This window comes from Vidua chalybeata, chromosome 5 (assembly GCF_026979565.1).
Source record: "Vidua chalybeata isolate OUT-0048 chromosome 5, bVidCha1 merged haplotype, whole genome shotgun sequence".
NCBI lineage: Eukaryota > Metazoa > Chordata > Aves > Passeriformes > Viduidae > Vidua > Vidua chalybeata.
This window is the reverse complement of record NC_071534.1, coordinates 66,229,609-66,249,577: the sequence shown is the minus strand read 5'-3', so window position 1 is coordinate 66,249,577 and position 19,969 is coordinate 66,229,609. Positions and strand designations below refer to the sequence as shown.

The 19,969-nt window shown below is 43.4% G+C and overlaps 1 protein-coding gene across 3 annotated transcripts in view; it reads left to right on the top strand.

Annotated features, from left to right (window-relative positions):
* The first annotated feature begins 1,731 nt into the window (after positions 1-1,731).
* The window catches only part of CAMK1D (calcium/calmodulin dependent protein kinase ID), a 207,892-nt gene continuing 189,654 nt past the window's right edge, over positions 1,732-19,969 (top strand). For all 3 annotated transcript variants that reach the window (XM_053942987.1, XM_053942986.1, XM_053942985.1), the window contains exon 1: positions 1,732-2,072. In XM_053942987.1, coding sequence (XP_053798962.1) covers positions 1,981-2,072 — 92 coding nt within the window. In that variant the 5' untranslated portion in view covers positions 1,732-1,980. The remainder of the gene's footprint in view (positions 2,073-19,969) is intronic.

Sequence of the window (19,969 nt, the reverse complement as noted above, 5' to 3'; positions counted from 1 at the left end):
TGACAGCACACAAACATCCATCGCAGGAAATCCCAAGATGTTTGGGCTGCCCATGAGGCTGGACAGCCACCAAAGCATCAGAGGGCTGCAGTAAAAAACCGCGGGAGCTGGCACACGCAAAGCCACACAGGAGTGGCTCTGCCCAGCAGAGGGTAGCATTGACCAAACACCCCAACCTGTACTCCAGGTTCTCACTTTCACCCACCTACGAATGCCCACCTCTGCCACAGCCCCTTTGAGATGAGAGGCACAGCTTAGCCCACACCCAGAGAAAGCCTCATAGGCTGACACTGTGCAAATTCTGCTCACAAATTACAAGAAATCTGGAAAATTAGCTTCCAGAATAGAATTTTAAGGAATCTGTTAAAAGATACAATGCATGTTAAACAGTAAAGTGCATACAGTCATATTTGTTTTAAAGTAAATGTTATTTAGCTCCTTGTATTCGGATTTATTTTCAGGTCCTGATTTGATGATCGGGTTTCGAATTGGTCAGATTTGGGGCTGCCCCTGAGGCACCAGAGTGCCTGTATTGCCAACAGCAAAGCCTCTGATTTGGTCACCTAACTTGGGTGTCCCAAAAGAATTGCACTTTTTAGTGCCTTACGTATTGTAAAACTGAAGCCAAAACCTTAACCATAAACATCTCTCAGTTAGTGTAGACTATAATTTTCTCTGATGTCTGACGAATCCCGCCTGTCACCCCGCATCAGAGCTCAGCCCATGCCCGATGTGACGACGCTAGAGGTCTCAGTGTCGCTGAGAAAAAGCTGCTTTTAGCAATAATCCCAGCCACGCGTGTGTGTGACAGTGCGAGACGCCGATGCCGTGCCGGGCTCGGACGGCGGTGCCGGCGGGGTGGGAGCGGTGCCAGGGCTGGACCCGGCGGGGCTGCGCGGCGCCCATCACCGGCCCCGGGCTGCCTGACCCCTCTTAGGGTGCCCCTTGCTTCGAGGGCTGTGCTGGGTGAGGGTGGTCCTTGCTGGGGGATGTTTTTACACCCCAGGACTGTGTGTGCGTGTGCGAGGCAGGTGGGCACCACCGCCTCCGCGCATCCCGGCGCAGCCCCGCGCAGAGCCCGTCCAGGCAGCACGGCCGCTTGTGGTGTGCCTTTTTAATTTTCCTTTTTTTTTTTTTTTTTTCTTCCTGGCTTTCCTTTTTTATTTTTTTTTTCCCCTCGCTGCTTTCCCTCCCCTCCCGTTTGACGTGCGTGGTTTTGGTGCAATGCGAATTATCTTCATTCAGTCAGGAGGGGCAGCGCCAGGCAGCAGAGCAGCAGCGGGGCTGCCTCCTCCTTCTTCCTCCTCCTCCTCCGCTTTCTCCTCTTCCTCCTCCTCCTCCTCCTCCTCCTCCCATTGCCATAACAACCACGCACAGCCGCTGAGCCCGCGGGGCCGCTCCGCACCGCACCGCACCCGGCAGGCTGAGCATCCCATGGGGCCCCGCACGGGGGTGGGGGAAGAGAAACAGTGACCTCCCTCCAAAAGAAAAAAAAAAAAAAAAGAAAGAAAGAAAGAAAGAAAAGAAAAACAAACAAACAAACAAACAAAAAAAAAATAAGGACTTTTCGGCGGGGCGGGTCAGTCAGGGAGCAAAGTGACCCCAGGACGCGGGTGCGCGTAGCTGCTGCGCGGGGCGCAGGAGGACGGAGAGACGGGGCAGCCCCGCCAGCGGCTCCGCGCGGGGGGGTGCGGAGGAGGGGAGAGAAGGGGAGGGAAGGGGGGGGAAGAGAAAGTTGGGAGGAAATAGCCCAGGAAAAGTGACACTCGCGGAGCCCGCCGGAGCGCGGAGGAAATAAAAGCGGCGGCGGGCAGGAAGTGTGAGGAGGAGGAGGAGGAAGGGGAGAAGAAGGAGGCGGAGGAGGAGGAAAAAAAAGAAGAAACAGCAGCAGCCGCTGCCGCCGCGGCAGAAAAGAAAGCAAAAGCCGCCCGAGGGCTCGGAGCCGGCGGCGCGGCATCCGCGGGGCTGCGCGGCGCGGCCATGGCCCGGGAGAACGGGGACGGCGGCGGCTCCTGGAAGAAGCAGGCGGAGGACATCAAGAAGATCTTCGAGTTCAAGGAGACGCTGGGGACGTAGGTGGCGGGGTTTGGCTGCGGGGCCGGTGGCGGGCGCGGGCGCTGTCCCTTCCCCCGGAGATGCGCGGTCGACCCGCGGGTGGGTGCGGGTCTCTGCGCGGGGATTTGCGCACCCGCGGGTGCTGCTGCTCCGCGCATCCATCCGAGCAAGAAGTCGGAGCGACCTGGGAACACGGAGAAAAATAGAATTGTGGGGCAGGAGCTGGGCTAGCATCACCCCTCACCCTCCCCCCATGCCCCCCAAAAAAAGCGATAAAAAGGAAAAACCCTGAGTGTCTCAAAATATTCATAGAAAGAGGAGACCGGGGAAGGTTGTTTCTTGATAGTGCAACTGTAAATAAATGCGGTCTGACTTGCACGCTTCCCCTAAAGCCGATGGCTGCAGCTATTCGTGGACAGACGAGCAGAAATAATCGGAGTGGATTGGATGTGTTTTAGCTACGGTGCTTAACTGTTGTTCGGCTTTATTTGTTTTATTTATAGTGGCGGGGCATAAAGATTAGCAAAACGTTAGAGTTGGTTTATTTTTTTTTTTTTTTTTATGAATGCTGAGAAAAAACACGCACAGATGGTGCAAGGAAGCGGGGTACAGACTGGTGCCTTTTTGGCTGAGCAAAGAGTTTAATTTTTGTTTAAACTGATTTTCTCACTCGGGATATTATAAAGGTAGGGAGCCGGGAGTGCTGGAGGAGCCGGCGCACGGGCTGTGTGTGTGTGTACATTGTAATTGGAGTTGGGTTGTATTGCGAGCGCTCCTCGTAGCTGTGTTCCCACCGCTCCAATTGAAACTTCAAGCGTGTCTCAAAACGAAGCGTTGTTAATCCCAAGTAGTGCTTTTCCTACGCTCCTTGCCACTTCCAAAACACAGCTGAAGAAGTTTTGACTGTAATATTTGAGTTTCTTTCTGTTTCCAAGGGAAGGCTCCCGATAACCAGAGTATTTCTGATTCGCGGGCTCGCTGGTTTCCTATAAACAGGCTGAGAGTAGGAGCCAGGCTGGAGGTTTAACATGGAGGTGGGTCAGCAGCTCTGCCGTGATAGGCTTGATAGCACAGCCCTCAGGAAAACACCGACTTAGCAAATCAAATTAATGTCTGTCCAGGTCTCTGAAGAAGCAAAATGCAGCATAAGAGCCAAGTGTTGTGATGTATTCTTGTCACTCTCATTGACTTTTTGCTGGGAGAATTTCATGCTGGGAGAGACGTGCCCTGTTTTGTCACCTTAGGTGTGCAGTGCCCTTCCTGAGCAAAGGGGTGCTGGGGAGGAAAGTTTTAATGCTCTGAGATTTGTTGGAGCAGCAGGACAATTCAGTGGGGTTCCCACTGTACAGCTTTCTGAGATCTCCGTGGTTGCGGTGTTGAAGCCACCTGAGAGGGTTAATTTGTGCTGCTGAAGAGGTTCAGGAGGAATTATTGCTGTGGCCTTGATCCAGATCCCACTGTAGTTAATGGGAGCTGGTGTAGGTCCCAAGGAAGGCAAAGGTGGGCAGAGTTAATAGTTATGCATATTAGCATGGCTGTTGCAAATTAAATTCATTAAATATGGCCAATTAGTGTCTCAGACTATTAACTGAGCCTCACAGTTTGGTGAGTAAGTCCTTTCTAATGGGAGTGGAAGCTGTGAAGTTTTCAAACTTGACTTAACACTCAATCTAGAAAGTTTTAGAAAATTAAAATAATTGGATTATGAACCTGGGCCCACATAGAGAAAATAGAGCTGTTTTCTTTTTCAGCCATAGCTGTATTTAATTAGGAATGTATGTGTGCTTAGCAGCCTACACGTGGATTACCTTCTGGTTGTGCATTCCTTAACTTGCAAGGGCAGGCTGATAATCAGAAGATTTGAATCTGAGTTTTGGTCCTGTCCTTGGCCACTCACCAGTGCAGCACCTGCAGTTCCTTCCATATCTGGTGTGACTTACCAAGATGTGAAGCTTCTAAAAAATTTAGGCCATTGCTGTGCAAATCATTAAAGTGCCTGTTCCATTTCCACTGAAGGTAGTGAAGGGAGGTTCACTGACTTGAGCAGCAGATACACAGGGTCCAGGTGCCTAAATGATGGGAAACACTCTCAATTATTGATAAGAAAGTATTTAAATAGGAATTAAGCTATGTAAGTATAAATAGATTTAAAGTATTTCCACCAAAACATTTTCCTCTGGCATTATTTAGGAGCAGGGTTAAAATCTGCTTTGATCCCTCCTGCACTGTAAAGCTGAGCTGTGTTGGACAGCCAGCACTTGATCTCACTGGCTAATAGATTTTTCTCTAGCATGGAGTGAAAAACTTGGCATGTCACATGAAATGTACTGGATTGTAGTAACTGTATTTTGCATTTCTCTGCCATTCCGTTTCAGGATGCCAAAGTGCTAAAAGCACTTTTAACAGAAAAACAGCCCTTTTTCATGCAGCTGTCTTAACTGCCTGTGGTAAAATTGGCTAGAGAAAGAAAAGCACTAAATCCCCAAATCAGGGAAGAAAGTGGAAAAGAAACTTTAAAAGCATATTTTATTTAAAGTTTATTGATTTGTGAATATTAAATCTATGTGTACACCTTATTAATTGTTCTCAGAAAAGAGCCTTTCATCCAAATAAAAGCTCTTCAGCAGATCTTTAACGTGGGAGAGTTGAAATTTGCTGGAATTATTAAAAAGATCCTAAGTCAGTTAATCATGACATCATTTGGGCTTCAAGGAAACTCTAATGAGTACCCAGCTCTCCTTTCCAGAGCTGGAATAAATTATTTACACATCCTTGTAAATCTTGTCCAGCCACATTGATGCTGAAATTGAATTGGATGTCATGCCCAGATGTAAGAAAGCAGCCTTTTTCCACCCAAAGAGCTGTTTTCTTTGGTGGCTGAGGTCCGTGTTGTTTGCTCTGCTCTGTGCTGTTGGACAATAATGTTTTTCTAAAGAAATACCAGCAATGCAGTGGTTGCCTCAGATGTATCCAAACCTGTATTTACTCCGTTCTGTATTTATGCAAATATTAAGGCATGTGCAATCTCCTTTTGGGTCTGCCATCTCTCAGGTACAACAAAAGAAGAGTGCCAACAAAAGATTTTGATAATAGTAGTCAATATTAGTGTATTTTATAATGCATGATTATTGGTATAGTTTATATGTTATTATATTACAATATGTATGATGGTCCCAATCCATTCTTGGGCTGTGCCAGTCCATGTGGGACAGTGCACCACACTCCATATGCACAGGTTCATTGAGTGCCCCTTTTGGAACTGGACCTGTTTGCTGCTGAGCCATTGACAGTGAAATTACAAATCCTGAAAAAGTAGCTAGGAAAAAATAAGCAAAAATGTCAAAGATAAAATAAACTCATAGCAATGGGCCAGATCCTCAACTAATGTAATTTAGAATCCCTTACAAGTCAAGACAGGTGTGCTTGAGGAAAGAAGAGGATCTGACTCTTGTCTCTTTAAATATCCACAAATTCACCTATTGTAGATCTACTCAGTTCTCCTGGAAGACAAATTGAGAGGGGAATTGAGGGCCTTTATGGAGAGAAGGATTTCTGCCCCAGCCCTTAGGAGACATGAAGTTTCACAGTAGCACAAATCTGATGAATGATCACAGAAATATCACTTTTCCCCTCCACATTTAAAATATATTATGTATCAGGCGTATTAACCCTTAGATTTCGACATCCAAGAAATAATAAGAAGCACCATGCCATCCAGTAGTCAAAGAGGAAGGTTCCATCACTTGATCTGCCTAATTAGATCGACCCCACATTTCTAAGATATCTGTAATTAGGCCTAATTGAAATCAGAGTTCTAATATTTAGAAAGGCTCAAGCTTGGTAACTGTGAAAATACTGGTGCTGTCCTTAAAAATGATGTGGTAGATTCCTCAAAGCTTAGTAAGGATAGCAGAGGGAGTTGCATGGATATAGGCATAACATAGTAAGAGCTGGGTGGGAAGACAAATACGCTTCAAATAAGTTTCCAGCACTTTCCTAAAATACAGTATAGAGAAAAACATATGGGTGGTTCTGTTTTTCTCAGGGGCTCTGTGGTAATTTTTGGTTCATCTGTGTCACTTCCACACTCTTACGCCATTTGATGGGCTCCTGGCACTCTCTGTGGCTCTTCCACACACCAGTACGTGCTCGTTCATGCTGTGAGATGAAGTCACTCCTCGTCCTCCTCTCCCATCTCTTTTCTCTCTCACACACCCACGTGCCCACAAGCACACACACCGTTGCAAACCCGTACGTGCTGTCTGCCGTGTCTCTGTCCTCTCACGTCCTTCACGGTGCCTTTCCCTCCGCGCGGCCTCACCCTGGCACTCCGTGAGCCGATCCCCCTCCTGCCCCTGTCTGGGTTTGGGTGGTCAGACCCTCATGGGGGCTGTGCCTTGGGCCAGCCTTGGCTGCCAGCGCTGAGAAGGTGCTGGTGGGAAGGACAGGTCCTGGCAGGGGCCCCTCTCTAGAGGGAAGGTTCTGGAAGTACCAGAGGGCTCAAGATTGGGTTGCCTCTGGTCAAAGATCCTGCCTTTTCATCAGCCGGGCGCCAAAAGCACTCATGTAGGATTCACACACCGATCATCCCTGTTCAGCCATTTAACTTGAGGCACCATGCAAGTCACTCAGTTCTTCCCTTCTGATTTTGGAAGTTCTCGAGATGTAAAGAAAGACGTTGATATTTGTGTTTTCCTTGGCTCGATGCCCCCTGTGATGATTGAGGGGTTTGTCTGATTTTCGAGTTTCTGCTGACATTACCAGCAATTGCTGTCTCTCTTTTATGACACCTCAGTGAGGCAGCAGCAGCTCTGTCAGATTGTTTCATATTTTCCTCAGTTCAGTATTTTCCTTTTTTTTTTAATTAAAGAAACATTTCACCTAAAAAAAAAAAAAAATCTTCATGGGAGAAAATGCAGTATCCCAAAGGGCTGAAGTTGAGGTGCAGGTTTTCAGGAGCAAAGCTGATGAACCACTGGAGCAAACCATGAAGGCAAGTGGATCTCATCTCCTCTGGGATGATTTTCTGGGAGTTCTGAAAGCTCTCAGGCTACAAGCAGCAGGAAAGTGCCTCTTGTCCATGTTTACAGAGGAAGATAGCTCATGGTAGTTTCTGACCTTAAAATCCATAACTCTGGGAATCTCACTGTCAAACCCATGTGGGGTCAGGGATAATTGGTTCTAAGAGGTGCTAATAGCAGCTCTCTCAAATCTGTGGGAGGAGTGAAAGCCGAGGTCCAAATATTAATGTTTAACTTAGTGGTGTGAAACAACTCAGATGTTTTAGTTTGTGTATTCTATTTAGCAAAAGCAGAAAAACACTGTTAGGACTCCTTTAAGGTGATGCGTTTCGTTTTAAACCAAGTAATCCTGTTTGCTATCTCCTGGCATAGGTTTCTATCCAGTTTGCTCTTGAAAGCTTAAAAATAATGAGTTGCTATCTTTTGATATAAATTGTTGCTCTTCCTTGAACAGTTACAGAAAATAATAGGTCTGAGGGTTCAGCTGGAATTGAAATGGGAAAGAAAGAAAAGTAAGATGGCCAATGGATTTAAAGGCTGAGGGTGACAATTGGGGAAAAAAATTGGCAGCCATTGGTGGGAAGGGATTTTTGACAGCTCTCCAACTCTGGTTCACAGGTACATTTTGGAAAGGGCTTGTTTGGGGAAGCAGTGTAGCCTAAAGGCCAATTTTCTTTCATCATGTGAAATTAAGATTTCAAAATACTCAATAATCAAAAGCTTTCAGGTGAATACATAACTCTGGAAACACATAGTTGCTGTATTTTCAGCTCCCATATGTGCTCATGCTTCCCTTGTTAGCCTGTTTGTCTGCTAGTTTTGATGCCTTGCCTCATTTTTTTTCCCTGCCTTGTCTCTTTTTCTGTGGACATTCTCTTTCAAGTACTCCTTGGTCCTGTCTGAGCTCCCTGCTGCCAGAGGATACCTGCTCACCTGCATGCCTGTGCAGCCAAGGAGGGTGCTTGACCAGCAAGGTGACAGCAAGATATTGGGGTTGGAATAGACAGTTTGGGTTTTCTCCTGCTATTTTTTGCTTAGGAAAATGTGATCCTTGCCTCGGCCAACACTTAATCTCAGTCCTCAGGACTTCAATATAACAAATATCTACTCCACAACTTCTCTTTGTGCAGGGCAAAGCATGCACAAAAACGTTGGTGTTTTTTGGCAGCCACAGCAGTAGCTGACACCCCAAAAACTCCCAACAAGCAAAACCCAGAGGGTGGAGAGGTGGTGGACAGAGCTGAACTCAACTCTTTGGAGCCCTACAGCAATTCTTTAACCAAAAGTCTCTTGTTCCCATCACAGCCACAACACAGTGGGTGTGAGAGCCTTCTTTGCCGCCGCTCCCGCCATCTGGAGCAGCCTGTCTGCTTCCTTCACCCTCCATCTGCTTTCACACAGGAGCTGAAATATCTCTCTATGTATGTCTTCCTTCCTTTTTGCCTCTTTTTCTCTCCACCTTGGTTACTGACCTCAATTATTTTTGTTGTCCTTCACACGCAGTTCTCCTGACTACGTGCAGAATATGAGTTGGGGTTACTTAATCCTTTCAAGCATCCAAGGATACAATTAATATTGAATAAAGTAGTATTGTTTTGGTCTGCTTGACAATAACAGACATTTATAATAGGATTCTGAATTTATTGCCAGTAATGGTATTCACTTAACTGGTGACTCACAGTTTATATTCATGATTACTTAATAGGACCTAATTTTCTACTCATTTTAGATAGCAGGAAAACAAGTTGGAACTAAGCGGGTCCTGTTAGTAAACAGGTAATGAGTGAAAGGAGGGAGAAAAAATTCCTCGGGGCAGCGATCTGTCATTTTCACTGGAATTCAAACCACCTTGCATTTCAGTGCTTCTCTGTAAATAATAATTAACAACAATAACAATAATTTGCAAACATATGTGTGTGATTGGGCTGTTGTTGAATGACAAATAGCTGGCTTAGCAATCAGAATATGTCTCGTTTCTAGCAATCATAGTGTTCCTTAAAATCTTTCCATCAAATCTTAACACCAATATGTTTTTTTATTATCTGACTTGGCGGTTCCTATAATTTTCCTACGAATGTTGTGCCAATCATTTTTGAAAAAGAAAGCTATAAATAACAGATTGTTAATAAACTTTTGAAGGCCCTTTCATTGATGTTTCCATGTTGAAAGCTGCATATTGAGTTTTATGCCAGAATTACTCACCAAACAGATTGTATAAGGTTAAATCAAAATAATACTCTTAAGCAGAATTTTTTGGCTGAATTAAAAGGCCTTTTTTCTTTTTCTTTTTTTTTTTTTTTAACAGTGGATGTGCTAAGAAAAAGCTACTGGGAAGCTCTGTTTTGGATCTGATCTATGTGTAGAACAGCTGAGCACAGTGCTGGGGATCCTCTGTAACAATAGCTCACTGCTTTTGCTTGATCTTTTCCTGAGCAATATCACAGGTCACAGTTAAAATATCAACAGTTTAGGACAACTGGACTGCATTAGATTAGTTCTTAAGATACCTTTTTCAAGAGTGAAATGAGAAGAAGCAAATGACAGAAAACATGCTGGCTTAGTTGTATTGAGGACTTATTTCTATTTTTATTTTTGTTTTGGTTTTCTTATATCTCAAATTGGAGAGAAACCAAACAGTTTCAGTCTTAGAGTCTCCAGGAGGAACAAAAAGTAGGTACTTGTAATGATGTAAATGAACAGGAGCAGCAACAGGGTAAAGAAATGTGGCATCTCCCTGCTACATCCTTTCCTTTGCACTTTTTTCTGCAGGATTTTTCTCATTTTCTTGCTCTTTATGCTCCCACTAATTTAGGTTGAGGATTTGAAGATATGTTCTTTCAAGCCTGAAAATCTGAAAATTGGGAATTACATCTGAATCTTAACTCCAGCCTTATGCAGGGGACTCTCCTGCTTCTTTTAGCAGCAGACACTGTGTCAGCATCAATGTCCTCAAAATATATTTATTTGTATGTGATTCACCTAGGGTCATCACATATAAATTATTTGTACTAGTTAAGGTTTGAAGATGCAAAGCACTGTCTCTGGGCTGTTGGTAATAGCGTGGGTGCTTTATTGCTGTGTTGTTTCAGCTGCTCAGAGGAATCCAGAGCTGCCCAGAGCTATAAAGAGCTGGAACAGTCCAGGCGCTTCTTGGGGTGACGTGGGATTGCTCCCAGCAGGATCCCAGCCTCCCAGCCCAGCTTAAATAATTCAAAGGACCAAGCTTCAACCAGGCATGTTTTCCATACAAACTCACCGTGACCCTACTGCCCCACTGTGATGGGAAAGGGCAGAAATGATGGAATCTATTGGATGAAAAACTGTGAAAAAACCCCGAATTACATAGAAAATCCAAACAACACAAAAGAGAGCTGAAGAGAGATGAGAGCACTTAGAGGCTTTGCAGCCACATGGAAAACTCCTCTGGGGAAGGCACAGGTCGCTAATCAAATTCAGCCATAGTTGAGAGAGATTGCTGGAGCACCCCTGGATAATCCTTCACTGTTATTTTGAGTTGGCTTGGAGATTTCCTCCCACTGCTCACTCTTGTCTTCTCCTGCCTCTCAGTGTAAGTAACTCAGCACGATGTGCCCAGCCATGAAGCCTGTGGTGTTTTGGAAATTTTAGGCATCACAAAGTGCTTGGTGTGTGCTGCCAGTGGCACAGGACACTGTGAGCTCATTATACTTGATTTGTGCTCTCTACGCTGTTTTCTTGAATAACACCTGTACAAATTCAAAGGCTTTGTCTTTCACTTTAGGACATTTTGTAGATACAGCCTGCGCTATCTTAAGGATTATCTAAAGCTCTGGGATCAGCATCAGCCTTACACCTCTGCTTTAATGGGATTTCTTGCCCTAGGGGTGTAATTAATTTGTTCAACTTTTTTTTTGAGGGGAAAATCTGATACTGTTAAGCTTTTCCATGGGCTGATGATGAGCATCACAAAAACACCACCTCCTTCTCTGGGTGTAAGCCATAGTGTTTTGAGACACCTTCTCTAGCATAATTACATAGCAACCTGAATATTGCAAAGCAAACAAGCTCTCCCTCCCAAAATAAAATGCTCTCAAATGTAAAAAAAGCACCACGAAACAGCACAAACCCCTCTCATCTCTTCTAGGGAGAGAAGAGGGGGGCAAACAACACACAGCTTGTTAGCCAATTTGCTTGAAGCACTATGAGAAGATGCTTAGGTAAAAACATTAATGGAGCAGAAAAACAGAGTGGCTCCTTTTGGCCTAATGACCCAGGCACTGGAGAATAGGAGGAATAATTTAGAAGGAAGGGAAATGTCCCCTGTCACAGGTTTGAGTTATGCCTTTTAGGAAGGAGAAGGCTATATATTTAGGTGTCAGGGGAGAATGTACCAAGAAATGAGCTGAAAAAAATGGTTCTCAAAAGCACATAGACACAGGGTATAGAGGTACTGCAGGCTGCAGAGAGACTTCTGGGCTTGGACATGTTAAGGTATATCTGGAGTAATTTTACTGGCTAATTTTCCTGTCCATAGCCATGTAATTTATGTCACAGAGATAAATTTTATGCTCTTAAGAGAGAGACCCTGAAAGAAAAAAATCTTGGAGAGCTTTGTAGGCAAGTCCATTGAACAAGTGTCTCTGATGAATCTTTGTATTTTCAATGGAAAGCAATGAAAGCGATTAAAGGATTCCTGAGTAACAGCTGAGATGACTTGTGCCCAGAAAGCAAACGTGTTCCCTTTTGCTACTGTTGGAAGGGAATATAACAGGCACTAAAGCTGAGAACAGGCTGGTGCTGCAGGTGAGGGGAAAGATGAAAGGAGAGCAAAGGGGCAAAGCAGAGCAATGGGATTCAGCTGCAGCTTAATTGACTCTAGAGACTTTTAAGTCCCCCTCCTTGTTCATGAGCTGGAAAAAATAATAGACATGGGTCTTTTGGACAGGACAGCTTGTACTGCACCAGTACACGTCCATAATTGTTTGCCCTGGAGATTGTGTGGTGTTGTGACATCTTTGTCTTGCTCTGCCACGTGCTTGTGAGGAAGGTGGAGGAGCCCTTTATATACATATAAGTAGATCCAGTGTCTATGTGTGTGTGTGTGTGTGTGTGTGTATAATATCCATATAAAATGTATATAAATGAATGTATATCCACATAGTAAAAATACTATTTATATAGTGATATATAGAGATATAGAACCATAAATAGCACTTTTTTTTTTTGCCAAACAGCACGTTGTTTGGCTTCATTAATGAATACATAGACAATGTCTTATGCCATTTGGCAAAAGCTGTTTAGAGCATTGTGAATGTTGTTAATTTATTCTGTAGTTTGAATTTCTCTTCATATTTGGGTTACATTTAGGGGAAGGCAGAAGCTGTGTGGTGCCCCTGTGCTCAATTAGCTAACGGGGATGAACCCAGACAAATGAAAAGTGAAAAGCACAATGGTCCTTCCCTGTCCTCCTTTCCTCCACCTCCATGTTACCTCTGCTACAGCAAATACCTGCTTTCCATCTCTTGTCTAAAACCTGCAGTTTTGGCTTTGGAGGGTGCCTGTAAAATGTGTACTTAGATGTCTCCTTGTGTGTTGGCTTTGTGGTCGCAGTAGATCTTCCTGAAGTCAGAATGTAGCACACAAAAGCACAATTGGTTCTCTCTTATTTTCTCTTAAATAATTTGTAGCATCTCAACGATGCTCTAAAATTCTGCCTTTGATTTCCACAGATTGGAGGTTTTCCTGTGTGAGTCAAGAGAAGCCCCTGCTACTCAGCAGCAGGCTGGAATAGAAGCATTGTACACTCCTTACTCTCAGCTTTCAAACATTATAAAGTTATAAGGCTGTGAAAGAATGGGTTGCAACTCCACAACAGAAGAGGAAGGGGTTGAACACATCCCACAGGACAGTTCCCATCTTTTGCTAGCTCAGCTGTTTGCAGGGATGTGTTGTGAACTTATTTAATGAAATAATACAGGTTAAAAATAGTTCTCTAAAAAGGAGGTGGGCGAAGGGGAGAAGTACAGAATACAAGAAGTTTTATTTCTTTTCATTCCATAGATGCTATAAATCAGTGCAGGAATCATTTGGAGGTTTTTTTTTTCCCTTCTGTGTTGCATCATTAAAAAATCATCAGCCACTACACTGAAATGGTTTGCAAGAGCGACTTTGGCAGGAACAATTTCAGCTTGAGAACAATAAAAAATCAGTAGATGCCAGGTTGAGTTTGTGTGTCAGTGGTTACTGAATTCAGTTTAAGAGCTGTAAATGGAACCAATCATCATTTCTTAATGAGATATATGAGAACAAAGAATCACAATGCTTGAATAACCTGTCATGTCTCTATCAGTGCTGCTTAAGCAATTATTCAGTTTGTTCAGTGGTTTGACAGGTAACATGACAAAAATCAGTCTATGAAGCAGATTAAATAAAAATATGCAGCACCTTTCCCCCCCCCCCCCCCCCCCGCCAGGAATGCCATTCTAAAACCTTATGTTTTTTATCCTTACAATCCCTACCCAGTTATCTGTTCTCAGTGGTACTGCTTGGATGAAGTGTTACATGGCCCATAGTGACATTATTCACCAGATCATTTGTCTTTAATCCATCTCTGGCCTAATGAGACTGTCGTCTGGGCCTCAGTAAAAGTGAATGATGCATTTCTCTGATGTTCAGTGTAAGTATGTTTGTCACTGCTAAGCCTGTATTTTCCCAGGGTCCTTAAAGAAACCCATCCCTCAGCCCTTATTAACACTTAAGGTAAATATTTCTGAATATTTTATTCATTTGGCAGCTAACGTAGGAGAAACTTGGTATGAGTTCCCTAGGAGCTAAATAACAACCACTGTACCTGGAGTTGATGCCATCACCTCTTTTAATACCAGAGCTTTCATCTTGCTGCAACAGACTGTGAATGGGACAGTCCCATCCCTGTTTGTAGTGGTGGAAATCTGCAGCAAACACTGATAACAGCTGTCACAGTGGACATGGTACCGTGTTCAGCAGCAGGTGTTCACTGGTCTTACCCTTTTCCATAAATGAGTCCTCAATACTTTGAATGAAGCTGGGGAACAGAAGAGATAACTTTTCCCCCCTCTAAAATGTTTTCATCTCTTGTCTTCTTCATGGGGAACTCATAGATTATTTTTTCCCCTGCACAAATAACTCCTGAATTCCCTCAGTCCATTTGTGTTTTATATAATCTATGAGATGCCATTGACATATCTGGCTGTGTATCTCATCATGCCTCTTGTATTGTCACCACACTCTCAACAGAGATGTCATAACAACTTTTAGGGAATTGTGAGTGCTTTTCTTTTTATTTCAGTCAAGGTGACAGGGTTCCAAGAAACCTTTTAAATACACCAGAGGATTGTGTTATGGAAAAGAACAGTATTTCTTAACTTATTGTTACTATGTAACTCCTGTTTCTATAAATTTTGAGCAAATCATGTCCTTACAAAATCTGTGATACTGAAAACTCATATGCTGATATTTTAGTTACATTAATGCATGACATATGGACTTCCAGTATCTGGTTATTCAGTTTCTGCTCAACATCTTGTATTTTGTGGTGACTGTTGAAGAATCTGAATATGTCTGGTATTTCCTTATCTATTATTGGTGTTGCTGTAGTGTTTAGATTGTGGTTTTTTGGCTAACTGTCAAATACTCATGGCTTCATTAAGAAACAGATGTACAGGTCTACACTTTGTTTTTGTAGCTGCACTTTTGACATATTGTAAATGTCCTTAATTGATTTTGTTCAGGATAATACCATCTGCTGGCATCTGTTTCTGCTGTGGCTCTTGTTGGATACTTGTGTGCATCATGATCTATAGGGACAAATTACAGAGTGTCAGCAAGGTATTATGTCCACTTTTTTTCTGAAATAAATGAGAGGAGAGTTTGAACATTGGACAACCTATTACCTACATAATTTCATATCTAGATTAATAGAGTTTATTACAGAAAGCATATTTCAGGCAAAAATTGGGCCCTCTATCCATGTTGGGCTCTCTTAGTGTGTTGTTGGTGTGTCTGCAGATTGGGAGAAAAAGAGTCTTTGGCTTTATATTTGTCTCCCCATTGATCATGGAGGGATGTGGAATACACTTCTAGATCTTCCTGAAGCCTTTACATAAAGCTGTCTAACAAATAGTCAAAATAAGTGATGTTAATGCATCACTTACTGTGTCTTGTAAGCCTTCAACATAACTAGATATGTTCTGATGTGAAGATTTTGGTGGCAGAAGCAGTACTGGATATGCACCAGATGAGAATTCTGCTGAGGGTGCAAATAGGAAAATATGTGCTGTCTCCTTAAAATCCAGAACAAAATTCTTATTTTTGAGTAGCCCACTGTCCTGTTGGATTTAGCTGTCCATATTCCACTCTGTCCTTCCTAGTAGGTAGGATCAGTATTTATGGTGGATTTTATTGCAGTTGCCATGTCTGTGTCTGAACTGTGAAATGCAATAGAAATTCCATTCCTGGCATTCCCTGTCTGTGCTCACGACAAGTGCAGGCAAGCATCAAAAATTATATAGGTCAGGATTTATCTGTAGTGGCCTAACTCTGTTCCCAATAAAAGTAGTGAGAGGTGGCCTTTGATGTCAATGAGACAGCATTAATCCAATTTTTAGATGCTTATGACCCCTTTACGTCTCCACACCTCACATATGCAGTGGTGACAGGGAGAAGCAGGGTCATGCAGGGAAATGAGAGTCCTCCAAATACTACTGAAGGCAGGGAGAGGGGTTGTGCTCAGTGTTTCAGTAGAAGTGGGTCACCAGTCTGAAATATTTGTGTCCCAGCAGGGCTGGATTGTCCTTGAGCTGGAATAGCCTTTGCTTCACATGGGCAGGATCTGGATGAAAACTTAATTACAGAGAGCCTTCATGGCTGTGCATGTGTGTTAGAGATCACATGAAAGAAATGGCAAAAGTACAGGTTCTCCTTTGACTTGCCAGTCACTTTCTTTGACCCAGTGTCCCTGCTGCTGCTGGTCTTCCACTTCTGATATCTGCAGGACTGGTGCTCCCATGCTGGTACCCACTCAGGAGTCAGACCTTGTAAAGTCTTGAGGGATGATGTGGACTAATGGTGGAATCATGTATTGGTTTGAAGAGCACTAGATAACAATTTGGGAGACTTGGGTTTTGTTTCTGTCTGTGGCACTGGCCTTTTTTTGTGACCTTGGAGAAGTTGCAGCACCTCACTGTCCTGGTTTCCCCATCTGTCAAACAGTTCCTGACCTACTTTGTAACTCACTTTGAGATCTAACTCATTAAAGCCTGCTATGTGAGATGTTCACAATGTACTGTGCAAGGTGTTGTTTTTGTCATGGTAATGTGGTAAGAATCTCCCCTCTTGTATCCAAGTATGTTGGGAACTCAGCTGCAATGCTTGTGTTTGGCAGATGATGCTTTGTAGAGAACACAAAGCCAGAATCTGATCCCTTTCCTAAAAATACCACTTTAAAAAGAGGTGGACAGCTCCACCTCAAAAACACTAGAAATGGGACAAGAAAGTAAACCCAACTGAAATGCATTTTGTTTTCTGAAACTGTTCCTGTCTTTCAGTGTGCAGGGAACCCCAGCAAGGCAGAAGGACGTTCCAGAAATGTCTCTGAGCACTCAGCACCAGCCACGGATGGGTTTTGTAGTATAGGTTCATCGGTGGATGGACATTAGGGAGACACCTGTAAGAAACTGTAAAGCTGTGAGGCGGTTTCCCCCTCCTGTGCAGTCTATGTTATAAGTAGGAGTCAGAAAATAGAAGCCCTTTTAGCATCACACTTACAACAGAGTGGGATTTGCAGAGCAGGATAAGGATTTGTGCTGCCCTGAAGAGCCCTCCAATGGTAAGACAATGTGGTCTTGTCTTGAAGACACATCTGCAGCATTACCCATGTGTTATCTGTTAATTATATTTTTTAATGTCTCACAGTGTTTGTGCTTCTTGAAAATCAGTTCAGTAACTAAAGCCAGCACAGTGAGTGGCTACTGAAGTGATAAAGCTTTTTGAAACACATTCAAAAAACCAATGAAAGCAATTGTAGGAATGTCTTCATTTCCATGTCTTCTTGGGGGAAAAAAATTGTACCTGTGAGAGGCAAAAGGAATAAAATTGTGTTTCCAGTCACTGCAGCAGTACTGTTTTTAAAAGCCTTTTTGTAGGCACAGTGCATTCAGGTTTTTTCTCTGATTTTGGAAAAAAGTAAAGTTCATGCATAAATTGGCAAGCAGGCTTTCATTTAAGCTGTGTGATTTAGATCTGCTGGTGAAGACTGCTGCTGTAGATCATTTGACATTCATCAGAAAAATCTCCAAGTCTAAACAGTTTTATTATGCAAAGTTATATAGTTGGAAGGTAAAACACTCTGTCTTTTTCCACTTTGATGAACTGGGCTAGATGATGGATGTCCCATCAAATGTCTCATAAATTTGCAGGGAAGGTGAATAGCTCTAGGTCTCACTGTTCACCTGTGGCTGCTCTAAGCCCTAAGGGAAAAGGATGCTTAATTGGGCTGTGGGTAAGAGAGCAGCTGTACTCAAGAAACCATGTGGGGGTCTCAAAAAATGTGTTAAAAAGCCATTGGCATCTTCATGAATTAGGATCCCAATATCTGGATGTTTCCATTCAGATTTTATTAGCACAGCTTTATACTTCTTGCAAGACACTTCTACTAACAAAGCTTCGCATGTGTAGAGATTTTCCTGAAGTGAATTTTCCTTAGTGACTTAGGGAAATTCATAGTTCACTATAACATTTATTAAAGCTTCACCCTGTTTAGTGTGTGATTACTTTGCTCATTCATAGTGCCATGTGTTCGCTCTAAAGTGTTATTAGAGGTGTGAAGTCAAAGGGATTTCAGAAGGAGCAGAAATATTAAGCCCTTAATGTCTTTTTTACTAGGTATGGACAGCTGAAAGGTGACCAAGAGGGGTTCCCCTGGGTGGCTGTCCTCTGTATTTCTGTACATTTCTACATAATGCAAAGGACCAGGTTTGCTAATCCCACCCAGAGCTCATCACAGCAGCCAAAAAAACCTTGGTTTTGGGAGGGAGACCTCTCTATGCACAGCAGCTGAGTGGGGTGGGAGCTGTGGGTCAGACCTCACCGATGCCGATGGGAGTCACCACCTGGATGGGGCAGCCCAATCTGGGCAGAAGCAGCTGGTGAGGTCCTGGCCTTGGTGTCCTGCACCCACCCAGCACCACCACAACCAGCACCAGTTAGAGCCCTGCTAAGCCACTTTGTAAAACTTCCTCACAGGAAAATCTTGGCAGGGTGAGAGGGAAAAAGCTATTTAGCTCAGCACACTGTTGGTGCACCATAAATATTTTTCTCCATTCCATGAAAACTGCAATAAGGGAACACCAGCCTTCATGAAATGCCCTTTAAAATGCAGTAAGAAAACTCTATATTAATAGGTTCCTATTTATTCAAGCAAACCTTTAAAATAAGCTCTGAGTGCTCAGAAAAGTAACTTTCTCCATCACAGGCAAAGGAATTGCGTTGTTTTTTATTTTGGATAGCTTTATTTCTTCTGAGAAGAGGACTGTAGCAGAAAGAATAACCCAAGACCATAATCTGGGCCTTGAACAAAACCAATTTCTTGCATGTAATTTGGGTTTGTTCTCCTCTGAGGCTGTACTTTATGTGGGCAGTATAAAACCTGGCGGTCTTTCAAAGTCTTGAGGGAACAAAAGAAAGGACTCATTATCCCTTCACCTTGTGCACTGCAGGGTCTGCAGAATTTGTGAGAAGTATTGCTGTTTCCCAGGAATTACTGGCTCCTTCAGAGGCAATGAGGAGGCTGGGTGGGATTCATTGCCCCTACAAGGGTTGGGTGCATTTGCCTAAATTTAGGAATTCACAGTCATTTGTTCTGGCAGTCTAGCTTATGCACAATGGGGTCCCAGGGATGGGTTGGGTAGAGCAGCTTCTTTTTTCTTGGTTGGGTCCAGTCCCTTTACTGCATGCAAGATCTTCTGTTAAATAATGTCATCAAAAGTCAAAATTATTTTGCTTGGGTTTAATTTTATTCTCTCCACTTGTGGCTTTGTTTGCCAGATTTTAAATTATCTTGGGAAACTTAAGACAACTTTTGTCAGCCTTCTGAGGTAGCAGTGGCACTGTTTTCTTTCCCTGGTTTTGGCACAAATAAGACATTCTTTTGAAATTGGTAGTTTAAAAAGGAGCTCTTGCACAGAGGTAGTAAAATGTATCCCCACTTGTACCATGGGCTGTGTTGTGAGAATTTCATATTGGGTTTGTAACCTGGAAGACGTGTGATCCACTGGTTCTGCAAAAGCAGAGTAATTAAACATTGACTACCTTTGCTTGAAAAGAGCTGTCATCATTACTCTTTGCACTTGTGAGATTTTTCCTTTTTTTGTATGGATACTAAGCTTTTAAAGCACTTGCCCACTCTTTATCTCAGCTGGTATTTACACTGAAAGGTGGTTTGAATCCTGCAATTTCACGTCAGTGAGGCCGCTCTGCTTGGAATTACTTCTGGGTCATTAAAAAAATTTTTTTTTAATGCTTCTGTGTAAGTGGGTGATGGAACAGCCTGTTTTCTGCCTTCAGATGGTAAAATCAGCAAGATCAGACACTCAGCTGGCCCTGCACGACTTTGGATGGGTGGTTCTTTAGAGAAATGTGGGTTGCTGGTGGCAGTGTAGGTGGGTGGGAAATGGAAACTCCAGCTCCATGGCTGGGCATGCCTCAGCCCTGTTTTTTCTGAACCCTCCTCCAGCTGGCAAAATCTTCCTGCCTGTGCAGTGAGAGAAGCAATGGTCAAGCACAGGAGCAATGGCTGGATTTGGTCACCTGGTGTGCCCTGTTTGCTTTGAAGTTGTGTTGCTGTTGTCCTTTTCTGCCTAAAGCTTCGCTGCACCAGT